The sequence below is a fragment of the Callorhinus ursinus genome, unplaced genomic scaffold, assembly GCF_003265705.2.
Source record: "Callorhinus ursinus isolate GAN/ISIS: 27379988/994484 unplaced genomic scaffold, GSC_fseal_2.0 scaffold150, whole genome shotgun sequence".
Lineage (NCBI taxonomy): Eukaryota > Metazoa > Chordata > Mammalia > Carnivora > Otariidae > Callorhinus > Callorhinus ursinus.
In genome coordinates this window covers 58,863-85,596 of record NW_027397212.1, presented here as the reverse complement: position 1 = coordinate 85,596, position 26,734 = coordinate 58,863, and the positions used below count along the sequence as shown (strand labels likewise).

At 62.7% G+C, this 26,734-nt stretch overlaps 1 protein-coding gene across 14 annotated transcripts in view; it reads left to right on the top strand.

The window, feature by feature from the left end:
• Positions 1-63: 63 nt before the first annotated feature.
• FBRSL1 (fibrosin like 1) overlaps positions 64-26,734 on the top strand; it is a 78,720-nt gene continuing 52,049 nt past the window's right edge. For 4 of the 14 annotated variants that reach the window (XM_073890416.1, XM_073890418.1, XM_073890417.1 and 1 more), the window contains exons 1-2: positions 89-496; positions 15,982-16,182. In XM_073890416.1, coding sequence (XP_073746517.1) covers positions 218-496; positions 15,982-16,182 — 480 coding nt within the window. In that variant the 5' untranslated portion in view covers positions 89-217. Of the gene's footprint in view, positions 497-15,981; positions 16,183-17,055; positions 19,661-26,734 lie in introns of those variants that run through there. The other 10 variants (XM_073890413.1, XM_073890411.1, XM_025861594.2 and 7 more) reach the window with 8 other exon arrangements.

The window sequence follows — 26,734 nt, the reverse complement described above, 5'->3', positions numbered from 1 at the left end:
GCCCCGCCGATGCGCGCGGCCGCCCGCGCCGGGGCTCCCAGGCCGCGCCGGGCACGGGGCTGAGGGACCCCGCGCGGCATGCCCGGCCCGGCCTGCCTTCCGCCGCCGCCCAGGGCCCGAGCCCGCGCGGCCTGCACCGAGCCCGGCGGCGCCGCGTAGCGCAGCGGCAGCGGGAGCGCGGGAGCCCGACGGCGCGGCCGCAAGGTCACCGCGCACCATGGAGGCCAAGGTCCGCCAGAGCCGGCGCTCGCGCGCGCAGCGGGATCGCGGCCGCCGTCGGGAGGCGGCCCGCGACGCCCGCGACCAGAGCGCGTCGTCGGGCGACGAGGCCGAGCCCGGGCCTGGCAAGGAGAACGCGGGCCTGCCCCGCGCGCCCCCGCCCCGCGCCGCCGCCGCGCGCCCCCCGCGCCGCCGCCGCCGCGAGTCCAGCTCGCAGGAGGAGGAGGTCATCGACGGCTTCGCCATCGCCAGCTTCAGCACGCTCGAGGCCTTGGAGGTAGGTGGGGCGGCGGGCGGGGCGCTCCTGGGGCGGCGGCACACCCACCCCTTAGGGCGGCCCGGAGGAGAGCCCCTGAATTGCCCTGTCCCGGCCGAGTGCTTTCCGGGTGCGCGCACGCCTTTTTTCGGCTGCTTTCCTTTTGCAAATACCACTTTGTTCGGCTCGGGACGTGCCAGGGCGGTGAGCGGTGGTGGAGTGGAGACTTTCGAGATTCTTCCTGTTCCTCTTGTGCTCCTTGAGGTTTCTGTTTGGGCGGTGCGCGGGGGGGCTTCTGAGACCCCCTCTCCTGACGGCTGGCCCACTGGTTAGTTAATAGGGTGGCAAAAAACTCCGCGTGTCTGGCTGAGTTGTCTTGGGCAATATTTGCTGAGCAAATACCGCCCTTCTTGCGTGAACCCAGGTGAGTTGAGAAGGAAACGAGTACTGACTGTCAGAGATTTGGCGAGTGGGGTGGGCGGGGACCCACCTAGAGCTGCGTAGAAGTGCTGGCCAGATCCTGCAGGCCTGCCAGCCTCAGCCGGCCAGCCCCCTCCCCCAGGGGCCCGCTTACTAGGGGCCGCCAGCATCTGCTGGGTTTGAGGGTCCCAGACATCGCTCAGTTAGCAGCCCCCCCCTTCCCGGAGCCTGGGAGCCGGTGGCCTGGGATCCCCAGTCAGAGGCTCAGCCTTGGGGAGAGGGGAAGTGCCTACATCGCAGATCCCTGCAGTGGGTCCTCTCCCTGAGGTGGGCCAGGTCTGTGCAGAGCCTCAGTGTCAGGTGCTGGCAGCCAGGGGGACGGGGCCCAGGGACAGGTGTGCTCCTTTCTGTCTGGGCAGGTGGATGTGTAGAGGTGGGGCACTTACGCCAACCACACAGCTCCCTAACCCCCACTCCGGTCCTCTTTGTGTACACCTGGAGGGCGCTAGATGGCTCCCGGATCAAGGAGTCCCCAGCTAAGACGCTTCGGGGGGTGGCGCGTGCCACAGCTCTGAACTGGGAAGGGGTGGCCAAGTTCTGCGCCGCAGCTTCAGAGAGTGGTTACTCCAGCCACCTTCCAGATGTGCACCTGCCCCGCCAGGTGGGCACAAAACAAGACCCTGACTGTGGTCTCCAAGGCGCTGCACGCTAGCCTCCCGTGCCAGCACACTGGCCCCTCTGAGGTTTTCTGCTGTCCCCTCGGCCGAGGTGGTTCGGAGCCTTCGTGTCTCGGCACAGACACTACTCAGGCCTCCCCAGTAACCTTCCGAAGCGGCACCCCTTCTTTCCCACCCGCACCCCGCCCATCTCCCCCTCCCTGTCCGTGACCACTCTCTGAAGCCATCTAGAGATTGGCTCTCTCCCCACCAGAACTTGGAAGCTGGAAGAGAGCAGGCACCATGTCTGTCTTGTGTGCTCTCTGTGAGGTCCCCACGCCCCATATACATGTTTGTGGAGGGAACAGGTGGGAGGAGAAACTGCTGTTGAGGAAGGTTGTGCCAGAATTCACTGCACCCCTGCTGAAACGAGCCCGCAGCAGCCTCGGCCACACCCCTCCGTCAGTGGGGATACTCAGTGCAGCCTTGGGTGTGGGGGCTTCTGCAGACTCTGAGCAGCCGCGGTCAGGCCATAGTGAGACTGAGTCTGCTGTCTTCGTGGTGTTCACCCAGCCACGTCACCATGCACCTTTTTCTGCCCTGCTGAGCCAGGGAGGGACCCGCCTGCCTTGGAAAGTACGGGGCTTCTGCACAAGTCATAACTTCTAGATTGGTTCTCTTGTTTGGGCTCCTTTCTCACTAAAGTGTAATGGTTTTCCCCAGAGTTCAGATAACTCGTCAGGACGCTGAGTGAAGCACACAGTGAACATGGACCTGACCAGGCACGCTTCTGAGTCCTGTTGTCCTCAGACTCTGCTGTACAGATGGGGACACTGAGGCCCAGTGCCATGAACATCAAGCCTCCCCTCCCCCACCAGTGTCAGAGCTTTGCCAGGGCTGCCGTGGCACGGGGATGTGAGCTGCTGTCACCCCCGGGGCATAACACCCAAATGTCAGGTGTAGACTTGGCTCAGGAGGTTTGAGAGTGCCAGTGTCCAAGAGTCCTCCTTACCCTTGTCCTGAGGGTGCAGCCTCATGTGCATGCCCCAGGCAGGTCCCTGACCCCACCTTTCCAGCACCTCCCTGTGCACCTGTGTTTGCCCCGAAGGGAGAACGAGTCCCTGCCTCGGGTGGCTGAGAGGATCACAGGCCACTTCTGTGAGATGCTGGGGACACATGTATGGGGCAGTGGTGGTGTTGGCTGAGGAGAGGGCTCCCAGGTCTGGCCAGGTTCACAGTGTGTCCAAGGCCCTGGGCGTGGAGTTGGACGGCTAGAGCTTGCCGTCTGAGCTGAGGGGATGCAGAGGCCGTGGGCCGAGCAGGGGTTGCACATCTGAGCCCTGGTCCTCCATCAGCTTTCTGACTCTGTTCAACAGGGTGGGAACAGTGAGCAGCTGGCAGCGGCACAGGGGTCTTACGGTGTGGTGGGGCGACAGGGGCTGCCTCTCCTCTGCTCTCACTGACCAGGAACACTGGGGACACAGGTGGGTGTTTCTTGCTGTCCTGGTTCCTGTGACATCTCTGTCTCCAGAGGTGATGGCAAGGCCCTTGGGGGACAGACCAGGGCAGAACTGCGGTCCTCCTGACCCTTCCTCCCTAATGGCAAAGGAAACTATGGCCGCAGGTCAGGTTGTGCCAGCCCCTGGGTCTCCTGGGAGGTCCACTTTGCGGGCAGAGCCTGGATGAGGCCAGCAGACCTACTGTGCGCCTTCCAGCCCTTCCATCAGGGGTGCCTGCATGCCTGGGCCCCAGCACTTCGCCTTCATGCTCTGTCTGTGCGCTGCCTACCTCTCGAGAGGCACACGTGCCACGAGTACCCAGTGGAAACCACCCTTCTGGTTTGGCATCTGTGTGGTTCTTTGCTAATTTGCTTCAAAACAGCAAGACACTTTAAGCTGGCTCAAAGATCAGTATCAGTGAAAAGGTATATCCCGAAAAAATGTTCAGTTCCAGCCTTGATCTCCTGCAGTAACTACTGTAGCCAGCTTCTGGCCTTTTCAGAGTATGTTCTGCAGATAGAACCACACAGGCGTATAGTCTTGTATCCCTCCTTTTTTTGTTGAAAGAAAGGGTTACATACCACCTCTGTACGTTTGTCTAGGAGGCATGTATCCAGGAGTAAAAAATGAAAAGGAAAACACCCAAAGTTTTAGCTGTGGTAACCGCTGACTTCCTGTCTGTAATTCTGTTTCCCACACCAATTACTACACGTTAACTGTGATAATTCATGAAACGGACACCTAAACCCAGACGCGACCTGCTGCACACAGTTGGGCTTGAGAAACCCTGCCCTGGCCTCCCAGTGGCCACATCAGCAGGTGAATGGCTGTGTGGGCTGGTGGTCCTGGCCTGGCTGCCCAGCTCCCAGCTTCGGGTGATGTCAGGGGCGTGCTGTGCATTTCTGCTGGAAATGACCAAGTTCTCCCCAGTCTTAGGACGCTGGGGCTGGGGCCGTGGGCCTCGAGGCACACAGTGGAGGCTGTCTGAGTCCTGATGGGTGGTGGCCCTGTAGGGAGGTCAGAACTCCCTCGGGCCCATGCAGGGGGCTCGGTGGTAGTGATTTCTCTGCAAGCTGGTGTTCAGTGTCCCCCCCGGGCAAGGGGCACATGATCATGCTAGGTCTGGTTGCTAAGGGTCAGGAGTGTGGGGGACCAGGAAGCGCATGGGCAGCATGGCCATGGGGGCACCCCTGTGGCAGGCCACAGCCCTCCTTCTCTCTGCCCCCACCCTGAGCTTCTAGACAGTCTCAAGTGCACAGCAGGTTGCGTGTGTGTGGTAGGTCCATGTCCCAGGTGTGTGTGTGCATGGGTACACACGTGTGTGTACTCTGTCCTTGCTGGGGTACATGTGTAAACTCTGTGTGTGTCTGTGCTCCAGACCCCATCCGGGGCAGCAGCTCTGTGGCCTGGACGGAGCGGAGGACAGGCCTACATGTGACCCCTTGGTCACACACGGTGAAACCCCATTCTGTAGCTCAAGGGTAGGGCCTCATGTCCTCTCTCCGTTGTCCTGGGTCCACTGCAGGACAGTCACCCCCGACACACACACACCAGAGCAGGCAGCAAACGCTCATGAGTTCTTAGAACTGGCCTCTGTCCCCAGCACCCCCTTAGCTTCTTGGGCCTGTCACTGGTCTAAACTTGCAATTCAGTAAACTGGCTCTGCTGTGGCCCCCTTCATGCCCCACTGCAGCCCCTCACTCCTGAAGCTCCAGCCACATCTAGCCCCCCTCTCCAGCACCCCTGTCAGAGAATCCTCAGACATGCACATGGGCACACTCTGGCCCTTGCTAACTGCTCTGTCCCCTGCCTGGAAGATTCTTTCCGCAAGTGTCAGGATGACTCAGTGGTCACATAGCCCCCTTCCCTGGCAGGGAGCCTTCACCCCTGTGCCTGGGCCACCACTGGCCCATTCCGGCTTTGTCTCTGTTCCTTGTCCCTCCCGTGAGGACTCCAGCAGTGTCAGTGTCCTTGTGGACATCTCCCTACCCAGAACCTCCTTGTGCACGTGCTTGTTTCCAGGGAAAAGCTCCCAGATCTGGGGCTGGGTGACTGGTGCTCTGCGGTGGTGTGCTGTTCACTTTGATACATGGGGAGGCGGTTCTTGAGTTGTGGCACCAGGCCTCTTCCTGCTGAGGGTCTACACTGTTGCCCACTGGTCTGCCTCATGCCTCGGTCACTCTGCTTTCTGCTTGGCTGCCGCAGCGCTCATGCCTGGGCACAAGCAAGTTCCCTTGTCAGTTCTGACACCTGCCCAGTGGAGTCTCCAAGGTTTCTCATTGGCCACTGTGGCGTCTGCCGAGAACATAGCGTTGTCACTGCTCATCTCCTTTCCTGTCTTGTGGCCTCTGTCAACACCTCTACCCCATCCTTTCCGGTGGGCCTCTCCTGCTTCCCCCTGACTCAGCACGGCTGTGTGCGATCTTTCGCGTGGACGTGGTGTCCCGCCTGGGAAGCGCCTGGACTGGCGCCAGAAGTGAGCGGTGAGCCTGACTCGCGCCCCTTGTGATGATCGTCATCCTTCTCTGGACCTGGTGACATCCCTGAATTCCAGGCCATGTCGGCAGTCTTGTGTCAGGTTGCTTTGCTGGTATTTCAGTTGGGTGTTTAGCACTATAATCTTACATAAAACGAGTCTGAGATTTTCTTGTGTCTGCTGCGTCTTTTCTTGTGCCCTGAAACAGTCCGAACGGCATAGGAATCGTCAGCTCCTCCCCACACTTGGGGTCCCAGTGTTCCAGCCTCCTTTGCTGATGACCACTGAGAGACCTGAGTCAGCTCCGTTTGTGGTGGGGGGCAGGTATTGAGTCAGGGATCCGCGGGACCAGCTTGCTGGAAACGGGGTCAGCAGGGTGCTCCTCACCCCCCACCCCCACCCTGGAGCAGGCTGGCCTGGGACACGTGCTGCCAAGCAGGACTGCCTGGGAGCTGGCAGGTGGTGAGGCCTCAGGCCCTGTCCCCCTGCATCCTGTTCCGGTGGGAAGTGGCTGCCTTCTGGAGGAAGGACACTGGAGTTTGGATACCACCCCCACCGTGGGCTTGGGCATGTCATCCTCTCAGGGAGGCCAGAGCAGTAACAAGTGCACGGGGACTGGGCAGGACACCTGCTGGGGGCCACCGTGGTCCTGGCCCCGACTCCTGTGGTTCACATGCTCTGCATGTGGTTCACATGTTCTGCACACAGCTCCCAGAGGTGGGGGCTGTGGGCAGCCCTGTCAGGGAAATGGGGAACCCAAGGCACCAGGCTTTTGCTCATTGCCGGGGTGGAAGAGTCACTGGTCGGTCCAGCTGTGGCCACGCCACCCAGGCCATGGTCACCTGCCCATGCTGTCTGCTGAGAGTCCCTAGGTGCAGCCTCCTCCATGAGGCCTCCCAGGAGCCTGGGCAGCCAGATCATGTCCCAGGCAGGGCTTTCCAACACTGGGTTAGATAAACCAAGCCATGGCAGCCCCCTCTCACCTGGACTGTTGTTCGGGATGGTTGCCTCTTGTTTACTGGGGCCCAGGCAGTGGTTGCCACAGGGCAGGCCAGGCTCACATGTGGGGCTGTAGGCCTCTAGAAGTGACCGCTAAGGCAACAGGGAGTGCTCGGACCCATTTTTCCCATCCTGACTCACTGAGCATTTATTGAGCACCAGCTGTGTGCCAGACTCTGTGTCAGCTGCTGGGGTGGCTCCAGACAGGACACAGACAGGTAACTTGACTGGTGAGTGCCTGAAGGGAGATTGGGGGCTCAGGAGGAGGCTGCATAGCCCAGGCAGGTGCTAGGGAGGTGCCGGCAGGGACTAGCCCAGGAGGATGGCAGGGCTGGGTGGGACGGCCAGGTTCGGATGCCTGGAGAAGGCCGATGAGGTGGCTGGGCTGGGGCCCCGGGGGCACCAGAGGCGCTTTCTCCCTTGGGAGCCGGAATATGAAAGCCACGTGGAATTGAGTGCTTTGGGGACTCTGGGCAAACGTGGTATCTGGTTCCAGTTTCATGTGGAGATTGTTCTGGTGCCCCGGTTTGCCCGAGTAGCTAAAGAAAGAAAACTCGCCAACGAGTTACCAGCCTTATTCAGCTCCGCAGGACTGTGTGTACCAGGCTTCTGTTTGAAGCTGCATGTGGGGGAGAGCTGATTCCGGAACCTGGTACCCAGCCCAGTATGTACACCACCCCTGCTTGTCTTTCCAGTTGCAGTCCGTGTGTGTGCACAGGTGTGGGGGTGGGTGCATGTGTCTGTGTAGGGGAGGGATCCCCGGCAGAAAGGCCAGGCTGGCCTGGCGGGGCACATCCATGCCTCCCCCACCCACACCCGTCTGTCCAGCTTAGACTCCGCCTAGTGAGGCATCTCAGTGACCCCAGCTCTGCTTCTTCCTTGGAGCAGCTGTTTGGGGTGGGCACTGCTCCCTGGACTCCACCCAGTGGCAGGCACGGGGCCACATAACAGGCCGACCGGACTGCAGGCGCCTCTGGGCCCCAGACAAGCTCTCTGCTGAGAGCAGGGTGTCAGCAGGTAGGTGCAGGGGGCAGAGCATACGTCTGCGCAGGACACATGAGTGGCCCTGTTGGAGGGCTGCCACTTGTACCCCTTTGTCAAGGTGGAGCGGGAGGCCCCAGCCCAGATGTGCAGCGATGCTGAAAGTCAGACCTAGAGCCCTCACAGGGACCCTCGCGATCTGCGATGACCCCCATCAGCTCTCCGACCTTACCCGTTGCAGCTTTCTCCTAACCCCCCACATGCTGGTCCTCAGACCTCGGCAGGCCTCTGGCTAATCCTCAGCCCATGCCGTTCCACATGCTGCATGGCTCACGCTCAGTACCTGGCTCCACCTGTAGCCCCATGGGGCTTTGTCAGGATTCACGTAGGCCTGTCTCCTGGGTAAAGCCCGGGGCCCCTGTCTGTCACCTATGGAATGAACCTGCATTCTCCGTGAGGCGTGGCCCTGCCACCCCCTCACCTGGGGCCCCGGGCACTCCTGCCTCGGGGCCTTTGCACTTGCTGTGCTAGTCCCATCTTCCAGGAGCAAGTTCAGGATGTTTCCTCTGAGCCTCCCCTGCTCCTAGCCAGCTGAGGAGGACAGTGAAGTGAGTGAGCCCAGTCCAGGTGCCTGGTTTAAATTCACTTCTCTTCCTCACTACCTGGCCCCAGGTATCCCTCTGCCTGCTCTGGGCCTCGGTTTCCTCATCTGGGAAGTGGGGGTGATGAGCTGAAAGTGCCTGCCACATGGTTCTGCCCCCCATCCCCATCCCCTCTCCAGTGTTCTTCTCTGAGCTAACCCTGAGGTTGGTTCTCTTTGTCCCCTACCCCAGGCAGGGGACATTTCAGCAACAGTGGCCCTGGCTTCTGGCCTCCCTTGGCGGCCCCCTCCGTGTGGACAGCAGAGCAGCAGCTGAGCAGGTCCCAGAGACTGAGGGGGAGCTTGAAGGGCAGTGAGCCTGAGGCCAGCTCTGGCAGTCATGGGCAAGCACACAGAGCAGTCTGTATGTGGAGGGACTGGGAGGGGCTTGGGCAGAGACTGACCTCCAAACCCAGTTGCCAGGACCGCAGTTGTGAACAGGAAGATCCTAGTCGAGTGTGGATTAGAGGGCAGCCTGGGTGGTCAGCACAGGGTCACAGTGTGGGGTCGCAGCGCGGTGTGCATGCATGGACATGGGAGGATGTGTCCGTGGTGTGCAGACCTGGGCAGGGGGCCCAGAACGGGGCCTGGCTGCCTCTCTGCCTCAGGCTCCATGCCCACCATTCTCCTCCACCTTCATGCCTTTGTCCAGAGCTCCTGTCACCATCATCATCTGTCTGGTCCCAGGCCATGGGGTGGGAGGGTCTCTTCTGTTTCCAGGGGGCCTCCTCTGCCCCAACAACCACTCAGCACATGGTGGGGGCTGGATGGACATGGGAAGCAATGAGTGTCTTCACAGAGCCTGGGAAAGGGGGGTCCCCACTGGTGTACTGAGCACCGGGTGTGACAGAGGCTGTCCTGCTGCTGGGCTGACTCCCCAGCTCCTGGGCCTTTGACCATCTGCCCTCAAGCCCTGCTGGTCCTGCCAGGTGTTCCAGAGCAGAGAGCACACTGTGGGTGGGCACCCAGGAGCAGGGTTCTGGGGAGGAGTGCTGTGAGCTGGCAAGAGACCGACCCAGAGGGACCAAGGTGCACGGGGCAGGTTCCAGAAGGTTCTGGGGCAGCTAAGGGGTCAGTGAGCCCTTCAGGGGATGGTCCTTGAGGGCAGTGTTACCCTCGGGTAGCCACAGTCCTGGTGGATTGAGGGACCTCTCCAGCAGGATGCCGTAAATGAAGGAACAGCAGGTGGGCTGTAGGGGTGGGAAGTTGATGGGGAGCAGTATCTATCTGGTGTGGGTGTGAGCTAAGGAGCGGACAGGTCAGGGAGAACTCCTGTCCCAGCGTCATAGCTGGAGGGCGCGACTGGACATGGCTCTCATGCTAGGGCAGGGGCAGCTGGGTGGGGGCTGCCTGCAGGCACTGTCCAGGCCGGCTCTGAGTCCGTCTTTGACTCGGGAACGTGGTCAGCAGCAGGTGTCGGAGGTGCCCCAGGCCTTGCTGTACCTGGATGCCGGGGCGCGGGGTGGGAAGTTGGGCCCAGCAGAGGGACCCTCTCAGCCCAGCCCTGCTGCCATCCTGCCCTCCAGCCGTGATGCTGCTGACAGGGGTCTGTGATGGGGCGGTGCTGCTCTTACGCTCCACAGGCCCTCCTGTGCCTTCCCCGCATCCAGGGAACCCTCTCAAGTCCCAAACAAGGGCAGTTGGCCAACTCGGGGGGTCGGGGGATGTGCCAGTTGCTGGTGGGCGCTGGACACACAGGCTGCCTCCCTTCTAGCTGGGGTGGGGAAGGGGGGTGGTCCCTCCTGGGGAGAGGCCCCTCGACCACGTGGAAGGAGACGCCTGTGCACGAGGTCTCTGTCACCGGGGTTGGAGGGGGGTGGGTCATAGCACAGAAGGTAGGTAGGGTTTGGGGCTGGGGTTTTACTTGGTGGGGGCATGGTGTGAAGTTAGAGTGAAAACTTACAGGTGAAGGAGAGTGAGCCACATAGATAGCAGGGTGGTGGGGACAGCTGTGCCGAGAGCCTGGGGCGGATGTGTGCTGAAGGGCTTCCAGGTTGGGGCTGACAGTCTGCCAGGTGAGCAACGGGTGGAATTTGGCCTGAGCTTCTGGAACAACGATGACTGTTGTCTGAGCCATGAGCCAGCAAGGTCTGCTGGGGGCCTGGAGGCCCAGAGGTTCTGGGAGACAGGCAGCCTCAGCCGTGCAGGGTGGGAAGGTAGGGACGTGGGGAGGTCAGGTGGGCCAGGCCTTCCACCCCATCAAGAGAGTGCCAGTGCTTGGCAGTGAGGGGTAGATCCTGTGTGACGCTGGGGGCTCAGGCCCAGGTGCTGGGGGAGAGGCCCCAATGCAGTTCCCAGAGCGGAGGGGGCACCTACCTGGCTGGAGGGGTGTGGCCATGCCTGGGCCTGCAGGATCTGGGAGCCTGGAAGGGCCTTGTCCACGTCGGACCTAGCAGCCTCAGCCCTTAGTGAGAGAGAGTCTGGGTCTGGGTTTGCCAGTTCTAATTACTTTTCTCTCTGCACAGTTAGTTTACTGAAGTGCAGTTAGAGATCTTATTGGTACTGCATAGTAATAACGTTCTAGGGGAGCTAAAAATAGCTCCATAAAATTGCTACAGGAAAATGTAACCATAGATTTCTGCAACGGGCAGATGCCCTTGTGGTCCAGGGAGGGTCCGGGGGGGCTCGGCTGCTACTGGGGGCGCTGGGGGCTTCACTGTGGGACCGTTGCCTCGTTGCCTCGGGCCTCAAGGGTCGTGGGCTGCAGCGCTTGGCCATGCCCCGTCTCTAGGGCCCCTGTGTGTGCAGGCACGCATGCTGGGGTGCGCCTAGCCACATCTGCTGCCCTGCCTGTGTGGGCTCACAGATGGGTCTGTGGGCAGACGGCAGCTCAAGGGTACAGCCGGGCCCTGGACTGCTGGAGCTTGTCCCGGTTCACCGCAGACCATTGCTGCAGCCTCGGCAGGGCCCGCTTCCCTGTGGGCACACTCCAATTCTGTGGGCTCCTAGTGTGGATCCACCAGCAGCATGCTAAACATCCTGCAAGTCAGACACCAGCCCACTGCTTGCCTTGGCCTCCCTCCCTGGGGGTCTGCCCCAAGGAACCCTCTACTGGGAGACCCACCCTGGCCCGTGGTAGGGCAGTCACTGCTGTTGCGGCTCTTCCCTCGCCCGGAGCGGTCACCACAGCCTGGGCAGAGCTGCTGCCACAGTCTACGGATAAGGAAACTGCACCTACCCAGAGGCCCCACGCTCCAGGCAGAGCCGCGACTGGGACCCAGGGCCAGCACCCCCACTGCAGGCTCAGTGGGGGCAGAACTGCGGTGGTGTGTGCCTCAGCTTGGGTGAGCCTCCAGAACTGGCCCGGGCTCACACGGGGTCAGCATAACAAGTGAAGGCCAGCCGCAGCCTTGGCGTGCTGGGAAAGGGCCAGCCAGACATATCCCAGCAATGCCTCATGGCAGGAATTGTTGAGTCCTGTGACCAAGAGCCCCTTGGGGGCACAGCATCGGGTCTCCTCCAGGAAGCCCAGGGATGCCTGGGGTCATTCTCAGGGCAGTAGCTGGGTGGGGATGGCTGCCTCTGGATCCCGGTGCACCAGGCCTCTTGCCCGCTTGAGCCAGGAGAAGGCCCATGGTGTCGTTATACCCTTCTGCTGGGCTGCGGCCAACTCGCTTCCCAGCTCCCCCCCTCTTCCAGATGCAAGAGCTCCTGCCCTGGGGCCAGGATGCTGCTGGGCTGAGTCCAGGCCAGAGGAAAGGCCCAGTCACTGATATTTTAAGGGTTCTAACAATCTAGGTTTTTTGTTTGTTTAAAAAACAAACAAACAAATATAACAAGTTTACAGAAAATGTGATGAACGATTTGTGGTTGATGTATACTTTGGGTGAAAGATGTGATTGCCTGTGTCTGGAGAAGTGGCCTGGGGCTGCCCTGAGGCCCTTCTAGAACCCGCAGAGGGGCCAGGGCAGGGCCTAGAGGGAGGCCTTTGTAGAGCCCACTGCCTGGTCTGAGGCTGGCGGTTCACCGCGCTTGCTGTGCGGTGTGTCTGCCCTTCCATCCGTCCCCCCTGTTTTGTCTTGTTTTGACTACAAGTTCTCATTAGAAAGACGGATCCCAGCCCAGCCAGGTGTCCCGGAGGGGCAGGCTGTTCCCACAGGTTTCCTAGTTAGTATCTGCTTGTGCTTCTGATCATATACACCGCAGGCCAGCCCTGTTCTCATTCCAGGGCTCAGATATGGGACTTCAGAGGCTGTCCCCCAGGCTAGAAACTGTTTCCGTGATTTTACCTGATCGGAAGGTCCTCAGAACCAGTGGCTCTCTCTGTGAAAGTGGGGCTCACCCCACAGTGGCTCAGGAGGTCCGTGTGTGGAGTCACGGAGTGCAGGATGCTGGCTTCTTGCAGAAGGAGGTGGCCCGCGGGCATCTGAGGAGAGAGGACTGGCTGCTTTCTGTGGCAGTATGAAGGTCTAGGTGGCCCATGGGGGCTGCATGGTGTGTACGCCCCAGGCCACTTCTCCAGACACATCCAGTCACATCTTTCACCCAAAGTATGCATCCGTCATACTGATACAAAGGCCTCCCTCCAGGCCCTGCCCTGTCCCCTCTGCGGGTTCTGGAAGGGCCTCAGGGCAGCCCCAGGCCACCTCCAGCACCCGGGTGCTGAGAAGCTGATGTTAGGGCTGTGGTGGGGCGGGGCCCAGGAGCCCACACAGTGTAGCTGCTGGACAGAGAGGGCCTGGCAGAGACACCCGTCCGGCTCTGGGACTCCAGCCCCGCCTCCTGCCCAGGCTGTGGAGGCCAGGGGTGGGTGCACACGTGGGGGTGTGAGCATTGCACATGTGCTTGCACGTGCGTGGTGGGGCGCCTCAAACTCCCACCTCCTCACCACGCCCACATGCGCTCCAAGTAGTGTCTGTACCTGCCCGTGGTGGGGCCAGTGTCCCCCAGGGACCCAAGGGTTTGGTTAGACATCATTTTGGGTACCTGTGAGGGTGTTTCTGGATGACTTTAGCATTAAATCTGTGGAGTGAGAGGGGTGGGCCTTATCCAATCCCCTGAAGGCCTGAACAGAACGGAAAGCCAGACCCTCCCCTAAGGAGGTAAGCGCTCCTCCTACCTGGGCCCTTGAGCTGGGACCGAGGTTTTGTCCAGCCCTGGCAAGAACTGTACCCCTGCAGATCTTGGGGTATCTGGGCCCCACACTTGCGTAGCCAGCTCCTCAGAAGAAGGCCCTGTGTATAGGCATCCTGCTGGTCTGTTTCTCTGGAAAGCCCTGGCTAGTCCACCCTTTACAGCATGTTGCTCTGGTTTTTCTCTGCAGGCCTCTGACCACAGTCTGCTGGGCCTACCCTCTGTACCATGATGCGGGGCTGGGACCAGGAAGGGACCCTGAGGGTAGGTGGTGAGGTGCTGCGGCCTGCAGTTGGGTGGCAGCATCCAGGGTGGAGAGGTAGGGACGGTGGGGGCCTCCGTGTTCTCTAGGGCCTGTGTGGGAGGACCAGCCTGTGAGCAGCAAGATTGGCCCTCAAGCAGGGCAGGAGGCCTGAAAGCAATGAGTTAAGAGTGACCGACTGTCTGTAAGGGGGTATGGCACTCGGGGTCCTGGGACCACTGGGCACCAGTAAGTATCAAGTGCCCGCATGTGGAGAGTGGAGAATGAGCTGCGGTCTTCAGGACTTTCTCATCACTGGAGGGACCGCCTCGATTTCCTCCCGCAGGGAGGCTTGTGGCCCTGTGCTGACGAGTGGAGAGAGGGAAGGAAGGAGGGAGCATGGAGCTCCTGGCCCCCTCGGGCTGTTTGCACTTGCTGCTCCTCTGTGGGAGGCTCTAACCCTAGCGCCTTCCCTTGGGCTTCCCAGCTGGGGCTGCCGTTGTGTCCGTTTGAGCCAGCTGCCTTCTGAGCTGGCGCCTGGGGCTGAGCCGGCCTGGTCAGTGTTTGCTGCCAGCTTTGTGTACGCAAAGGTGGGAGACCCCGCGTCTGGAATCGACCTGAGACCCATAGGCAGGGCAGGGGCTGGGAGGTCTTACATTGAGCAGGGGTTCCATTGTCAGGGTGTGGGGGGAGCGGCCCCCTTGGACTGAGATGAGCCAGGGTTCTGAGGGGTTCATCTGACCGGGACTCCAGGAGTGGCTGCCGAAATGCCAGCAGCCTGTGGGTGTCCCTGGGGTCTGATATTCCAGAAGGCCAGCGTGGTCTGAGAAGTCAGGGTCCACGTGCTGCCGTCACAGAAGCCTGTGGAGCTTCGGGCAGAGCCACGTGGCATGGGCCAAGCTGGCCATCATCTTCCAAGCTGAACAGCTTCAGCAAGGGAGGGTTCCCAGCCTTTCGGATGTCCCAGGGCAGGCGCCCCTGCCAGCCCAACCTCCCCTCTCCCTTCCCGCTGCCCCTCAGTGAGCCCTGGGGAGGGGGTGGGGATGCAGGGTGAACCCCCCCCCCATGCAGGAGGATGCACACTCCAGCCCTTAGTGTCACATCAGAGGTGAGAGGCTTTGGTGGGGCTGTCCTCCGTCTTTGTGACTGTGGAGCGGGCCCCTCAGGAGAATCCTGGGAGTGTGGAGTGTCCAACCTGAGAGACGAGGAGTCTGCTGCTGCCTGCAGCCACGCATGGCTGCTCCCAGCCCAGGCTGTGGGGTGGCACAGAGCAGGACAGTCGTGGGGGCTTCCGTGCCTGGAAGGGCAGCGCTAGTCCGGCCAGCCGTGTTGGTGCACCTCACTAGTTCTGGGGATTGTGGGCCCCTCACACGGACAGGAGGTGGCGTGTAGTGTGGTCGGAGGACCTCACCTGCCAAGCACAGCGTGTCCCCGTCTCCATCGCCAGGCCAGGGGACCACAACAGACTGGGAGCTGCCCAGGTGGACTGAGTCCTGGCTGGGGGGCCAGGTGCCCACCTGAGCACAGAGGCCAGCCCTGGAGAGGCTGCCACAGTCACCCCTCGGGTTCTTAAGAAGCACTTCCTGTGGGGCCGTGAGGGTATCACCTGGAATGTGGGGGAGCACCTCAGCCATGGGCATCACCTTCATTCGGGCCCTCCTCCCCTCCCTCTTGCGTGAATGCTTTCCCATTGGGTCCTTCCCTTTTCTTCAGCAGCCCTGTGGAGATGGTACCTCCCACCCTACCCCATGGACCCAGCACGAGGCTGGTGGGTGACACTACACCTGGTCACCACCAGTAAAGGCAGGCTCTCCTGGGCTCTGGGCTCACTGGCAGGACCAGCTCTACATAGTAGGGGCTGTGTACGGTGCTGTGGGCACCCTTCTACTACGGTTGGCATCGGCACAGCAGGGCATGCTCAGTAAATCCCTGCTGGGTATCAGTCCCCGCTTTGGGACCAGGTGCAGCTGTGAGCAAAATGGGCACAGGTCCCTGTTTTAGGGAAGGGGTCCAGGGTCCCTGACATTCTGCATACCTGGCTGAGTCAAGGACTGGTATCCGGATGCCACGTTGCATGGAGTTGGGCAGATAAACCTATGGGTGGACCGGACCAGGGGACAGCGGTCAGCTGCTGTGGTGATGGCCCTCAACTCAGGAATCTGAGGGACAACCCTAGGAAGGCCAGCCAGTGCAGCACCTGCTCCATTTTGGGCCATGGATTGGGGGCCCCCGTGACCAGCTAGGGCCCCTTGGGAAACAGCCCCTGGTCCAGCTGTGTTTTCACATCACTCTCTGAGCCCCCCAGTCCTGACAGGCCCACCCAGATTCGTCTGACCCATCTGCCCATCTTCCTGAGGTGTGAGTCCGGCCTGAGAGCCCACTCGGGGGAGGGGGTGGTGCTTGGCGCTCCAGGTAGGTGCTGTCACATGCCCAGGGACCCGCCCTCAGAGCACGGCACGGTCTTCCATGGTGTCACTGAGGTCACTGCCAGTTAACCAGTTTTGTCCTTCCTCATTGACAGAAGGACATGGCCCTGAAGCCACATGAGCGGAAGGAGAAATGGGAACGTCGCCTTGCCAAGAAGCCCCGCGAGTCAGAAAACTGCCCGTCTGCAGAACCAAGTGAGAATGGGCGTCCCCTGGAGATCGTCAGTCCTGAGCAGGACCTGGAGCCTGCCTGCGACCGGGGGAAGAAGAAGGTCCCACTGCAGCCCACCAAGCAGGTGAGCACTGGGCCCTGCCCCACTCAGAGCCATGGGCTCTGTGCCCTCTCCCTTGGGTGCCCTCAGGGCCACACCAGCACCTGGACACCACCGTTGGCATCTGGGCCTGCCTGGCAACGTGCTCCATCGTTGTTGGGCGTGGGGTATGGGGCACATGTGGACTGGGGCCCGAGGCAGCTGCTCGCCGTGAGCCCAGGTCCTGAGCAGACAGGAGACCTTCCCCCAGTGGGTCACACAGCCAGAGAAGCCAAGCTGGGAGCCCAGGGATTGGGGGTGGGGGAGTGTGTACTTGGGGCAGGAGGGTGCACCTGCTGATAGGCTGGCCCCGTTTCCCCATTGCGTCTGTCAGGCTCCGCCGACCACGGGGTGTCCAGGGTGTCTGTAATGCGTGGGGGCCAGGTTCAGCACTGGGTGTTCTCCATCTGCTAATCTTCTGTAGGATACAGCATATCTGTGAGGGGGGGGTGTCACGTGACTTGTGGTCAGGGGCCCCGGTGCAGGGAGCAGCCCCGCCCAGGGGCCTCCCTCCACAGCAGCTGGGACACGGGCCCTTGGTGGGAGGGGCATCCTTGCTGTCACCAGAGCCCAGCTGGGGTAGGGTGGGGAGACTGGGACTGGGGGGCCCGCTCCCAGAGTGTGGGGCTCTATCCCAGGTGCCGGCTCAGCCCTGCAGCTGCTTTCCTCCTCAGGGACTTACTGGTTTGCGCCTTCTTTTCAGAGAGGGGTTCTTCTTGGTGTTTCTCACACTCCACTTTCAACTCCCTTGGGGATTGGGCTGCTGGTGAGGGGGCAGCATGTCTCAGGGGCCCGGGCTGGTTGGGGGGTCTGCAGGCACACCTGCCCAGGTGGACACGTGCTCTTTCTTCCATGCAGGTGTGCTCCCCAGAAGGGGGGCCGCTCCCAGCCAACCACTGGGACCAGAACGGCCCGGCCCAGCACCAGCAGCAGCTCCAGCCCAGCCAGCCCCAGGGGTCACTCCCAGCCCCGTGTCAGCGCTGCCAGCCCCGTCGGGCTCTCCCGGACCCCGGGCAGCCCTGCCAGCCCCAGCGGCCACTCCCGGGTCAGCGCAGCTGGCCCCAGCGGTCACTTCTGGGCCCAAGACAGCCCTGCCAGCCCCGGCGGTCACTTCTGGGCCCAGGTCAGCCCTGCCGGCCCCAGCGGCTGCTTCCAGCCCCAGAGCAGCACTGCCGGCCCCAGCAGTCACTCCTGGCTCAGCCTTGCCGGCCACGTTGGGCGCTCCTAGGCCCTAGGCAGCGCTGCCGGCGCCTGCGCTCCCTCCTGGCCCCATGGCAGCGCTGCCGACCCCTGCGGTCCCTCCTGGCCCCGTGGCACCGCTGCCGACCCCTGCGCTCCCTCCTGGCCCCGTGCCACCTCTGCCGGCCGCTGCGCTCCCTCCTGGCCCTCTGGCACCGCTGCTGGCCCGTGCGGTCATGGGTGGCCCCCTGTCTCCGTGGCCAGCCCAGCAGGGCATCCTCAGGACAGCGGTGCCGGCCCCCACAGTCACTCCTCCTGCTGCGTCCACGCCGCCGACCCGCCAGCTCACTTTCAGGCCAGTGCTGCTGCCCCCGGCGTACTCTTTTAGCCCCTTGCCAGCCCCGGAGGTCCCTTCTGGGCCAGCCCAGCCACCCCCAGGGGTCACTGCTGGGCCTCAGTCAGCCCCAGCAATTAGTTGAAGCCCCAGAGCACCCTGGCCCCCCAAAACCTTCACTGCTGGGCCCTGGACAGCCATGCCAACAGAAGCGGCCACTCCTGGGCCCAGAACAGCCTCACCCGCCCAAGCGGCCACTCCTGGGCCCAGAACAGCCCTGCCGACGAAAGCGGCCACTTCTGGGCCCCGAGCAGCCCTGCCAGCCCCTGCAATCCCTTCTGGGTCCCAGCCAGCCCTGCAAACCCCAGCCGTTACTCCCCATCCCTGAGCGCCCGTCGCTCCTGGGCCGGCCAGCCCCGCCCCGTCGGCCCCTCCTGGGGCCCCCGAGCCAGCCGCGGCGGTCACTGCTGGACCTGGTGCGGGCCCGTCAGCCACAGCTCTCACTCCTGGCACTGGGCCGTCCCTGCAGGCCCCTGAGGTCACAACGGACTCGGTCTTCCACCCCTGCGGTAGCCCGCCAGGCCCCGTCTGTGAGTCCTGGGGCCTGATGCCCGTTTTCTAGGCCACCCTGGGTGTGGCTGTGCTGGGCAGATGTGCTGCCAGACTGGCCAGAGGCCTTCTCCAGACAGGCCGGGCTGTTTGCGGTCGGAAACTGAGGCTCAGCAGAGGCAGCCCCTGCAGGGCCGCTACCAGGCTGAGGCCCACCTGCACCAGGAAGAGAGGAGAGGACCCCCAGCATCTTCCCACCTCCCTGCCATGCCTGCCCCCATCGTGCCCGCTACTTTGGGATGTGCACGCTCCTAGGAGAGTGGACACGGCTGCCCCCAAGGGCTTGGGCTTATTGGAGGGGTTGCTCAGTGTCTCTCTGTGCCTCTGAAGTGCCCACATGTCCTTGTATGTCAGAGCCTGTGCATGCCCAGCCCGGGTGTGCGTACGTGTTGTGGGGGTGTGCCAGCGCAGGCCTCGCGCTCCTTGGGCCCTAACCCATTTGGCCAGTGTGCATTCCATGACCCTAGGCATAATGTGGGCTCAGCTGGAGCCAGGCCACAGGTCCCGCTCACCTTCCCTCTGGTGAAGGGCGATGATGCATGTGCATCTCCAGGGTTCTGTGAATGCAGGGAGGGGACACGGGGGGCACTCAGGGCTGTCTGTGGCCAAGTAGGAGCTGCTGGTGACAGGAGGGTGTCCCTCCCCACCCCCCCAACTCTGCCTCCACCCCTGTGGCTAGGCACTGAAGTGGAGGCAGAGTTTCCCATCCCCCCCAGCTCTGGACCAGGAGGGCCGGGGCCATTCTTGGAATGCCTCCTCCTGGCCTCCCACTCAGCCCGTGCAGCTTTCCAGCTGTTGGCACCCCAGCACGTTCCCTGTCGGGACAGACCTCACACTACAGGGCTTTTTCTGCCCTCCGCCCATCCCAGACCTGTGCTCAGGGGTTGCCTGTTCCTCACCCCAGATCCCTGGCTCAGGGCAGTCCCACACTGGTGCTCCTGGAGTCCTGGGCATAAGGCAAGAGCTCAGCTCTGACCCTCCAGAATTCGAGGGTCTCTGGGGAGGGGGCTGCAGCCCCTTCTGGACAGCCGCATCAGCTAGCTGGGGGTGCCCTGGCTGGGCTCCTGGCAGCCCTTTGTGTGCCTAGTGTCACTGAGCCGCGACGGCCACTCTAGTGCTGACCCTGTTCGTGGAGGCTTGGAGGTGCCCCCCCGCCCACACCATTTGCTCATGAGGACACTGGCCCTCTGGGGTCCCCACTGGCTGGGTGTGGGGGCCGCCCAACGCCCAGAGCAGGGCTTACGGGCATCTGGTCCTCACCCAGTGTCTCCCAGAAACGCGGGGCTTATTTTTCCGATTAAAGAAAATAAAAAGTGCCGTGCCATTATTTTTATGACAGCATCAGCGAGTGTGTGTCATACGTGGAGTGATTTATTCCGACAAGTGGTTTTCTGCGCATCTGGACTTGCCGCCTGTTCGCTGCATTCCTCCCGAGCATCGGGAAAGCAGCCTGGGGAGGGGGCACCCAGGGAGGGGTGCACGGCCTGGACACGGCTCACCGTGCTGTGTGGTGTGCGTTCGGGGGGCCGCGCTCGCCATAGTCAGACCGTACTGCCGTGTCCATTGAAGCCACTGCTCGGGAAGGGGCCTCTCTCTGGCTGCTGCAGGAGGCGCCTCTGAGACTAGCGACGGGCTCCAGGTGTGCCCACCGTCCCCTCCCTCCCCCTGACCTGAGGGCGGCAGTGCTGGGATCTCTGCCTTCTGGGTCCTGTGCAGGTGCGTGGGCCGGCCAGGCAGGTGTGGACTGGCGCAGCGGCTGCATTCCTAGGCCCTTCTGCTCTGGGAGCGTGGCCCTGGCACTTGAGTGCCTACGTGGGGGAGACAGAATTGACAGGTCAGCGGGAGAGGGTGGGAGACTGCAGCCCCCCGTGCCGGGCCTACCCCTTCCCCCTCCAGAACGGCCCTATTGGGAGCGAGCCCCATGATGCCCTTGGGCCCCCGCTGTTCCTTGCCTGCTTCCTTGCCTAGCCATCTGAGCCCAGAGGGGTCCCCTGGGGCCACAGCTGGCCTTGGGTTCAAAGTGACAGGAGGGGGGGGGGAGGCACCGGCTGCGGGGGGGGGGGGGGGGGGGGGGTGGCCAGACCACATGTGCCACGTCCTGGGGGCCGCTGCCGCCCTCATTGCCGTGAGGGGACAAGGGTCCTGTGTGGGCAGATCTTGGGGGTTTCTGAGAGCAGCTGGTAATGTGGGGTTTTTTTGTGGATTTGGAGACTTTGAAATGTTGGTGGCTCATTCCAATGTCATGAACCACCTTGCTGGCCAAAGGACACAGCTGTAGGGGCCCTGCATGGCCTGGGGGGTAGAGGTTTGGACCCTGGCAGCCTACGTGGCCCCAAGGTCAGAGGGGTGGGGTGTGACCCGCCCCGTCGTGGGGAGAATGGGGGCAGCCTGGCCTGAAGATTGGGGGTAGGTTGAGTCCTTGGGGGTGCTGTGGGTCTGAGGGGGGCCCAGGGTTGCTCCAGGGGACCCCCTGGATGGAGACAGGAGCCTGGGTGCAGTGCTCTGCTGGGGTCTCCCTTCAAGCCCTATCTCCCGCCCCGCGTAAGCACCCTGCCTCCACCTCCCCGTCTGCGGATGGGGCCCTGAGGAGGAGACCATGCCTGGTCCCTGCTAGGCCGGCGAGGAGCAAGGGCAATGATGGTGGGTGTGGCTGTTTGCGGGGAGGGAGGAGAGCCCTCAGGGCGCACCTGGTGGAAGGTGCGATAGCCCTGGGAGGGGAGGGCCCTGAGCATGGGGACAGCCTATGCGGGCCTCACCCAGCGCTTGTCTGGGACACCCCGTCCAGGATTCCTGGGAGGAGCCTGTCTGCGACGTGTACACATCCGTGCGTGTGCGCGTCTGTGTGTGCTGCTGAGATGGCAGTGCTCTGCAAGCAGGCTCCCAGCTCGGGTGAACGCCAGGGCAGTCCTGACAAGTCCTGCCCTCTCACGAGGAAGCCCCAGGGCGGAGGAGCCCTTGGACTGGCCCACCGCTCGCTGACCGAGGATTTCGCCAGCACCTCTGTTACCAGGGGCTGCTCCGGGCACAGAAGAGGCATCCTGACCCATGTGGACCAGCCCTGCCCCGTGGAGCTCTGTTCTTGCAGACACTTGCTGAGTTAGAGGGGCCGGCGTGCATGCAGGCTACACCGTGGCTTAGCTGTGCAGAGAAACGGGCCAGCCCTCCTGGCCTGGCCAGAGGCTGCAGCAACCACCGTACATCCACGCAGTTTGCCAGAACCAGGGGGCTTTAAGGAAAGCGGTGTCCATGTCCCACTGTCTGCTTTGCCTGGGGGGTTTGGTAAGAAGCCGGCCCCAGGGCCGGGGTTCTGAGCCTGCAGATGGAGCTTAACAGCCGTGCTGTGTGATGGGCTTGTGCTGAGAGCCACACAGTTGGGAGCATCTCACGGCCACGTTGAAATTCAAGAACCAGAAACAAAGTTAACATATAACCTTCGGTGTTCAGAGTGGTATCTGTGGGACATCTGTCCCTCTCCTTACAGCCGGTGGAAGGGAGGTGGTGTGTATCTTTGCCCTTCTCCGTTCAGACCCGCCCGTTTACATGCTCTGTAACCATGCGGCTTCCAGCCTGTGGGGTGTGGAGGGTCCACAGTGACCTGTCTCCGTGAGTCTCTTCTTACACTCGTGGGCCTTGCTGGATGGCTCACTGCTCATGCTCAGCCAGCCTGCGGTTTGAATCCCCACCACCGGCCCGCAAAGCTGGGCACGTCAGCCCAGAAGCTCCCCTCGGATGCCACAGCCTCCGTCACCGACCACGAACCAGCCGGGAGACATCAGCTCTAAGCCTCCCCCGGCTGCCCAGGTGATGAGCCGGCAACAGGCAGCGCCTTTCCCTGCTCCCCACCCCCACACAAGGCCAGTCCTTGGCTTCCACCTTCTAAATGTCTCTCCAAATGAGATTTCATTAGAAAATAATTGAAAGGAGATGGCCATCAGAGTTCATCGTCCGCACTCAGAGTCACACCCCGGTGCTCGTGCCGGAGGAGGAGACAGGTCTGAGGCCGGGGACCGCCAGGGGCTGGAGAGGGTGGAAGGAAGGACGCAGACAAGACCGGGCGTGAATGAACCAGGAAACAGTGGAGAGCACGGGCAAGGCCTGAAGTTGTTTCTTTGAAAGCACCAGCGATGCAGAGCCCCGGCTGCATGGATGAGGGATAAAGGTCCCCAGGGACCAGGGTGGGCCCGAGAGGGAGGAGGCTGCGCCGCAGGGGCCTAGATGCGCATGGGCAGGTGCCTGGGCAGGTGCCTGGGCAGGCGCGGGGAGTCGCCCGCCGAGGGGAATTGCACGGGCTGCTGGGAAAATACGGTCTGACCCCACAGACCGAGACGAAGCCGACGACCCGAATGGGCCCATATCTGTTGAGGAAATTAGCTCTGTGACGCGGATGTCTCCACGCCAGTCACCACGGTCTCACGGCCCTGCCAGAAGGCCGGCCTCCCGCCGCTCAGGCCCCCGGGGTTAGCACCAGCCTCGCCTGGAGCCCACTGGCCACACCCAGGAGGTAGTTTCACCCGACTGCCCCGACTGCCGGGGTGCTGGGTGGGCCAGTGTTCACACCCAAGCAGCTCCGTTCCTGTGGCCTGTGCCCTTGCCCTCGACCCTTCCCTGGAAGGCAGTGGCGGTGGCAGTGGCTGACCTCCCGGGCTCTGCCCCCCTGCCGTCTGCAGGGAGCGAGGTTCCTCTACGGAGCCCATTTGAGCATGTCCTCCCCCTCTGCCCTCAGTAGAGCCCTGATTCCTGGTGACCTGAGTCCCTGTCCTGCCCTGACGTGCCTTCCTTCTGGCTGACGACCCTCGGCTTCCCTCTCCAGGTGCCTCGCGCCCCGTGCAGCTGTGTGCGCTCAACGGCCAGGCCGCGTGACCCTGGGCCTGGCAGAGGCAGGTGCTGGGGGAGGCGGGTGGGGGTCGTGGCACAGCTCCGGAGGCTGGCCCCACGGTGGCCGTCGGTGCTGCTCACCACACCGGTGCACACCAGTGTCCACCAGTACTGGGCGTCCTGGCAGGGGCCTCTGGCTCTGGCCTGCTGTGTGGCCTTGGGCATCTGACTCGGCCCCTCAGGGCCTGCTTTTCCCGCTGTGAGTGGGGTCCTGTCGCTCCTCCGTCAGGCTTGTGGGTGAGCGCGTGAACTGAGTGCAGTCTTCGAGCGGCGGCTCCTGCTTGCACAGATACTTGCCCCTCCCCGGCTCCTTCCCACACCAGGTTGCAGCTCCGGGGCGGCGCATGGGGCTTCCAGGGTCGCGCTGCTGTCCGCCCTGGCTGGGCTGGGCCGGGCACACTGGGGGCTCAGACCCCACCTCTCCTCCCTTCAGGCCCGTTTCCTCGTCCGTCAGGCGGGGCGTCCGCATGCCTCTCAAACGGCTGTGCCCAGTGCGTGCTGTGTGCGTCTCCACAGTTGTCCTGGGACGGCCCTGGTTCTCTCACTCACAGAGCGGGGTCTGGACCTCTCGGGCCCCCTCCCAGGCGGCTTCCCCAGCAGCAGGCTGGGTCTTGGGTGCTGCGGCACAGCAGGTGCCAGTGCTGAGCTCCCACCCCAGACGGGTGCTCGCTCACGGGAACCGAGAGCCAGGCCCTGCAGGACCTGGGTGGCTTGAGCGCAGGCACTGTTGGGAGGGTGGAGAGCTGGGATGCAGGGTGTCAGGCCCCCACGGCCCCCCAGCCCCCCTGGACTGCCAGGTCCTCGCAGCCCCGCCTCAGAGGGAAGCACTCACCATTCCGCGCGAGCGTCCTGTCACTGCCCGTCTGGGCCCTGGGATGCAGCAGGGAACCAGACAGAAGACAGTCCCTACCTTCACGAAGCTTGCATTCCCGTGGGGAAGACAGGTGTGAAACCGTGGAGGGTTGTGGAGGTGCCCGCGGGCCTGCAAAGAGAGAAGGGGCTCTGTAGGTGGGGGGGGGGGGGCGGCCGAGTGCCTGGCTCTCCGGGTGGGGGGCCTCTGGCCCAGGCGCCGCTGGGAGCGGGGAGCAGCGCAGGGCATGAACTGTTGCGTGTCTTTAAGAACTTGTGCTGGCCGTGACAGGCAGCCGCCAAGCGGGAGGCTTTTGCAGGCACAAGGAGGTTCTGGGTGGCTTGAATCAGGTCCCCATCGACTGAGCAGGTGACGGAGGCTGGATGGAGCCCAGAGGGCCCCTCATCAGCCCACTCTGATACAATTCTGGGAGCTGGACACAGCGGCTCATCTTGTCCCTCTAGCAAGGGGGGCCACACCAAGCACAGACAGGGCTCACCCACAGCTTGTGTCCCCCAGAGCCTGCTGGCCACGCGTCTTCTCAGGCGGTGGCCTCAACAGCATCCCTCATGATCTGTGGCGCATCCTACGCATCTGTCCGTCTTCCGTCATCCACCCATCGACCCGTCCAAGTCTCCATGGAAGAGGAGGGAGCAGTGGGAGGGATGGCCAGCCTCGGAGAGCAGCAGTTTGCGCCTCGGTGCTGGGCTGTCCGTGGAGACATTCACACTGCCTGAGCCCCCTTCACTGCGCCGGGCCCTGTGCCGGGTCGTCAGGGACAGACACGCCAGACAGTGATCCTGCTTCACTTTCAGAGGGACACTCGGGGCCCCGGGGCCCTGGACGGTCCCTCACCCAGCCTGGTCGACGCAGGAGTGGACAGAGCATCGGGAAGGATTTCTGGAAGAAGCAGGGCCCAAGCTTATAACCCCAGTAGGTGTTAGCTAGCCCAGGGGAGTGGGGGCACCAGGATCTCCTCACAATTGGTTGCATTTGACCCCACGCGCAGCCCAAGAACTCCCGGCATGAGTCTGAGCAGGCTGCATGACCACACTTCACCAGTGGACGCTGCCATCAGTCGGGGGACGCCAGCCTGAAAACACCCAAGCTTAGCCATGACCCGTTTTTCACATTCTAAGAGGGGTGTTGAGCGCACACAACAGAGCCCAGAGGCTGTGCATGCGCCCTTGGGGGGAGGGGGGACTTTGTCTCATGCTCCTGCCTGCCCAGGTGTTTGTGCTGTCTGCATGAAGGCCCCCCCGCCCCCGGGCTGGCCTTGCTCTGTGGCCTTGCCCAGGACTGGGGCTCCCTGAGGCAGCCTTAGCCAGGCTCACCCTTGGGAGGACCTCGTGCACAGGCCTCTGCCGGCCATGGGTTCAGACACTGGAGCAGTACTGTGCCATGTTCCCCGCTGCCATGTGCCGTGGGAGGGTGGTGGCGCACGTGCCCGGTGGGAGGGGGTGCAGCTTCTGCGGGGTCAGAAGGCCCCACTGAGCCCCAGGGAACCGGGTACCTGTTGCTGGTGGGAAGAGCAAGTAGTAGGGGATCCCGGGGGGACAATCAGGCCTGGAGACACGTGAGGGGGCGTCCTGGGCCGAGCTGTAGGTTTACAGCCCTGACCTGGGACACTGAGGTCCAGGGAGCGAGGGGCATACCAGGCATGGGCAGTCCTGTCTGCCCGGGGGCACTGCTGGGTCCCACCTCCTGGGCCCTTTCTTGGCAGCATCCTCCGGACTGGCCACCCACTCCCCTCACCCCTAGCAACCCCCATCCCTGTGGCCTGATTGCCAAGTGGAACCACATGTTGCCTGTCTGGCCTCATGTGCTTGGCAGTCGGCCCGGGAGGTAGACACTTCCTCCTGGGATGTGCAGTGGATCTTGGGCTGGAGGGCCCTGGGGGGGGGTGGGGTCAGGGAAGGATGGATATTTGGGGTGGTGTCTTGGGAGGGGGTTCTTCATGGGCGAGTTGCCGCGGCCCTGCTGTTACTGCCAGAGAGCTCAGGACCCCAGGTTTTTCCCGGTACGCCCCAGCCTGAGAGTAGTGTCCCTGACCCCGTCGTCTGACGGCAGTGCCCTGTCATGCTGGTCTAAGGGGATTGTTCTCTCCCCCTTCTGGGGGCCGTGACTGGGCCCTGCCAGCTGGAGGGCAGTGCCATGTTTGTACGTGCCCTCAGTCAGAGGGTGAAGCCCCAGCCCCAGCGGGGTGAGAGCGCGCTCTGGTGGCACACCACCTGCAGAGGCCGATGGCTCCGGGCTCGTTCGAGCCAGTTTTCAGACGGGCAGCCGAACCAGCTGCGGTGTGTTACACCGTGGAAGCTGCAGACGCTCCCTCCCCAGCGAGCCCGTCTTTCTCTGTGGTGCCATTCTCCACTCTTCCTGTTAGTCTTCGGACTCGCCACACACCTCTCAGAACCGTCACCTCCTCGGTGAGGCCCTCGCTGGCGGCCCTGCCCTTTCCCTCTGCTCTTGTCTTGGTACATGTGGCCGCCGACCACGTGCCCGCCCCTCCTTCGTAGCTGCAGGAGGATGGGAATGTGTGTCTGTTGTGTTCACTGCCAGGACAGAGCCAGTTAGTAGGCACCCTGTAAGCACTGGGTAGGTGGGTGGACAGGTGGGTGGGTGGATGGACAGGTGGACGATGGACGAGTGGACGGTGGACGAGTGGACGGTGGACGATGGACGAGTGGACG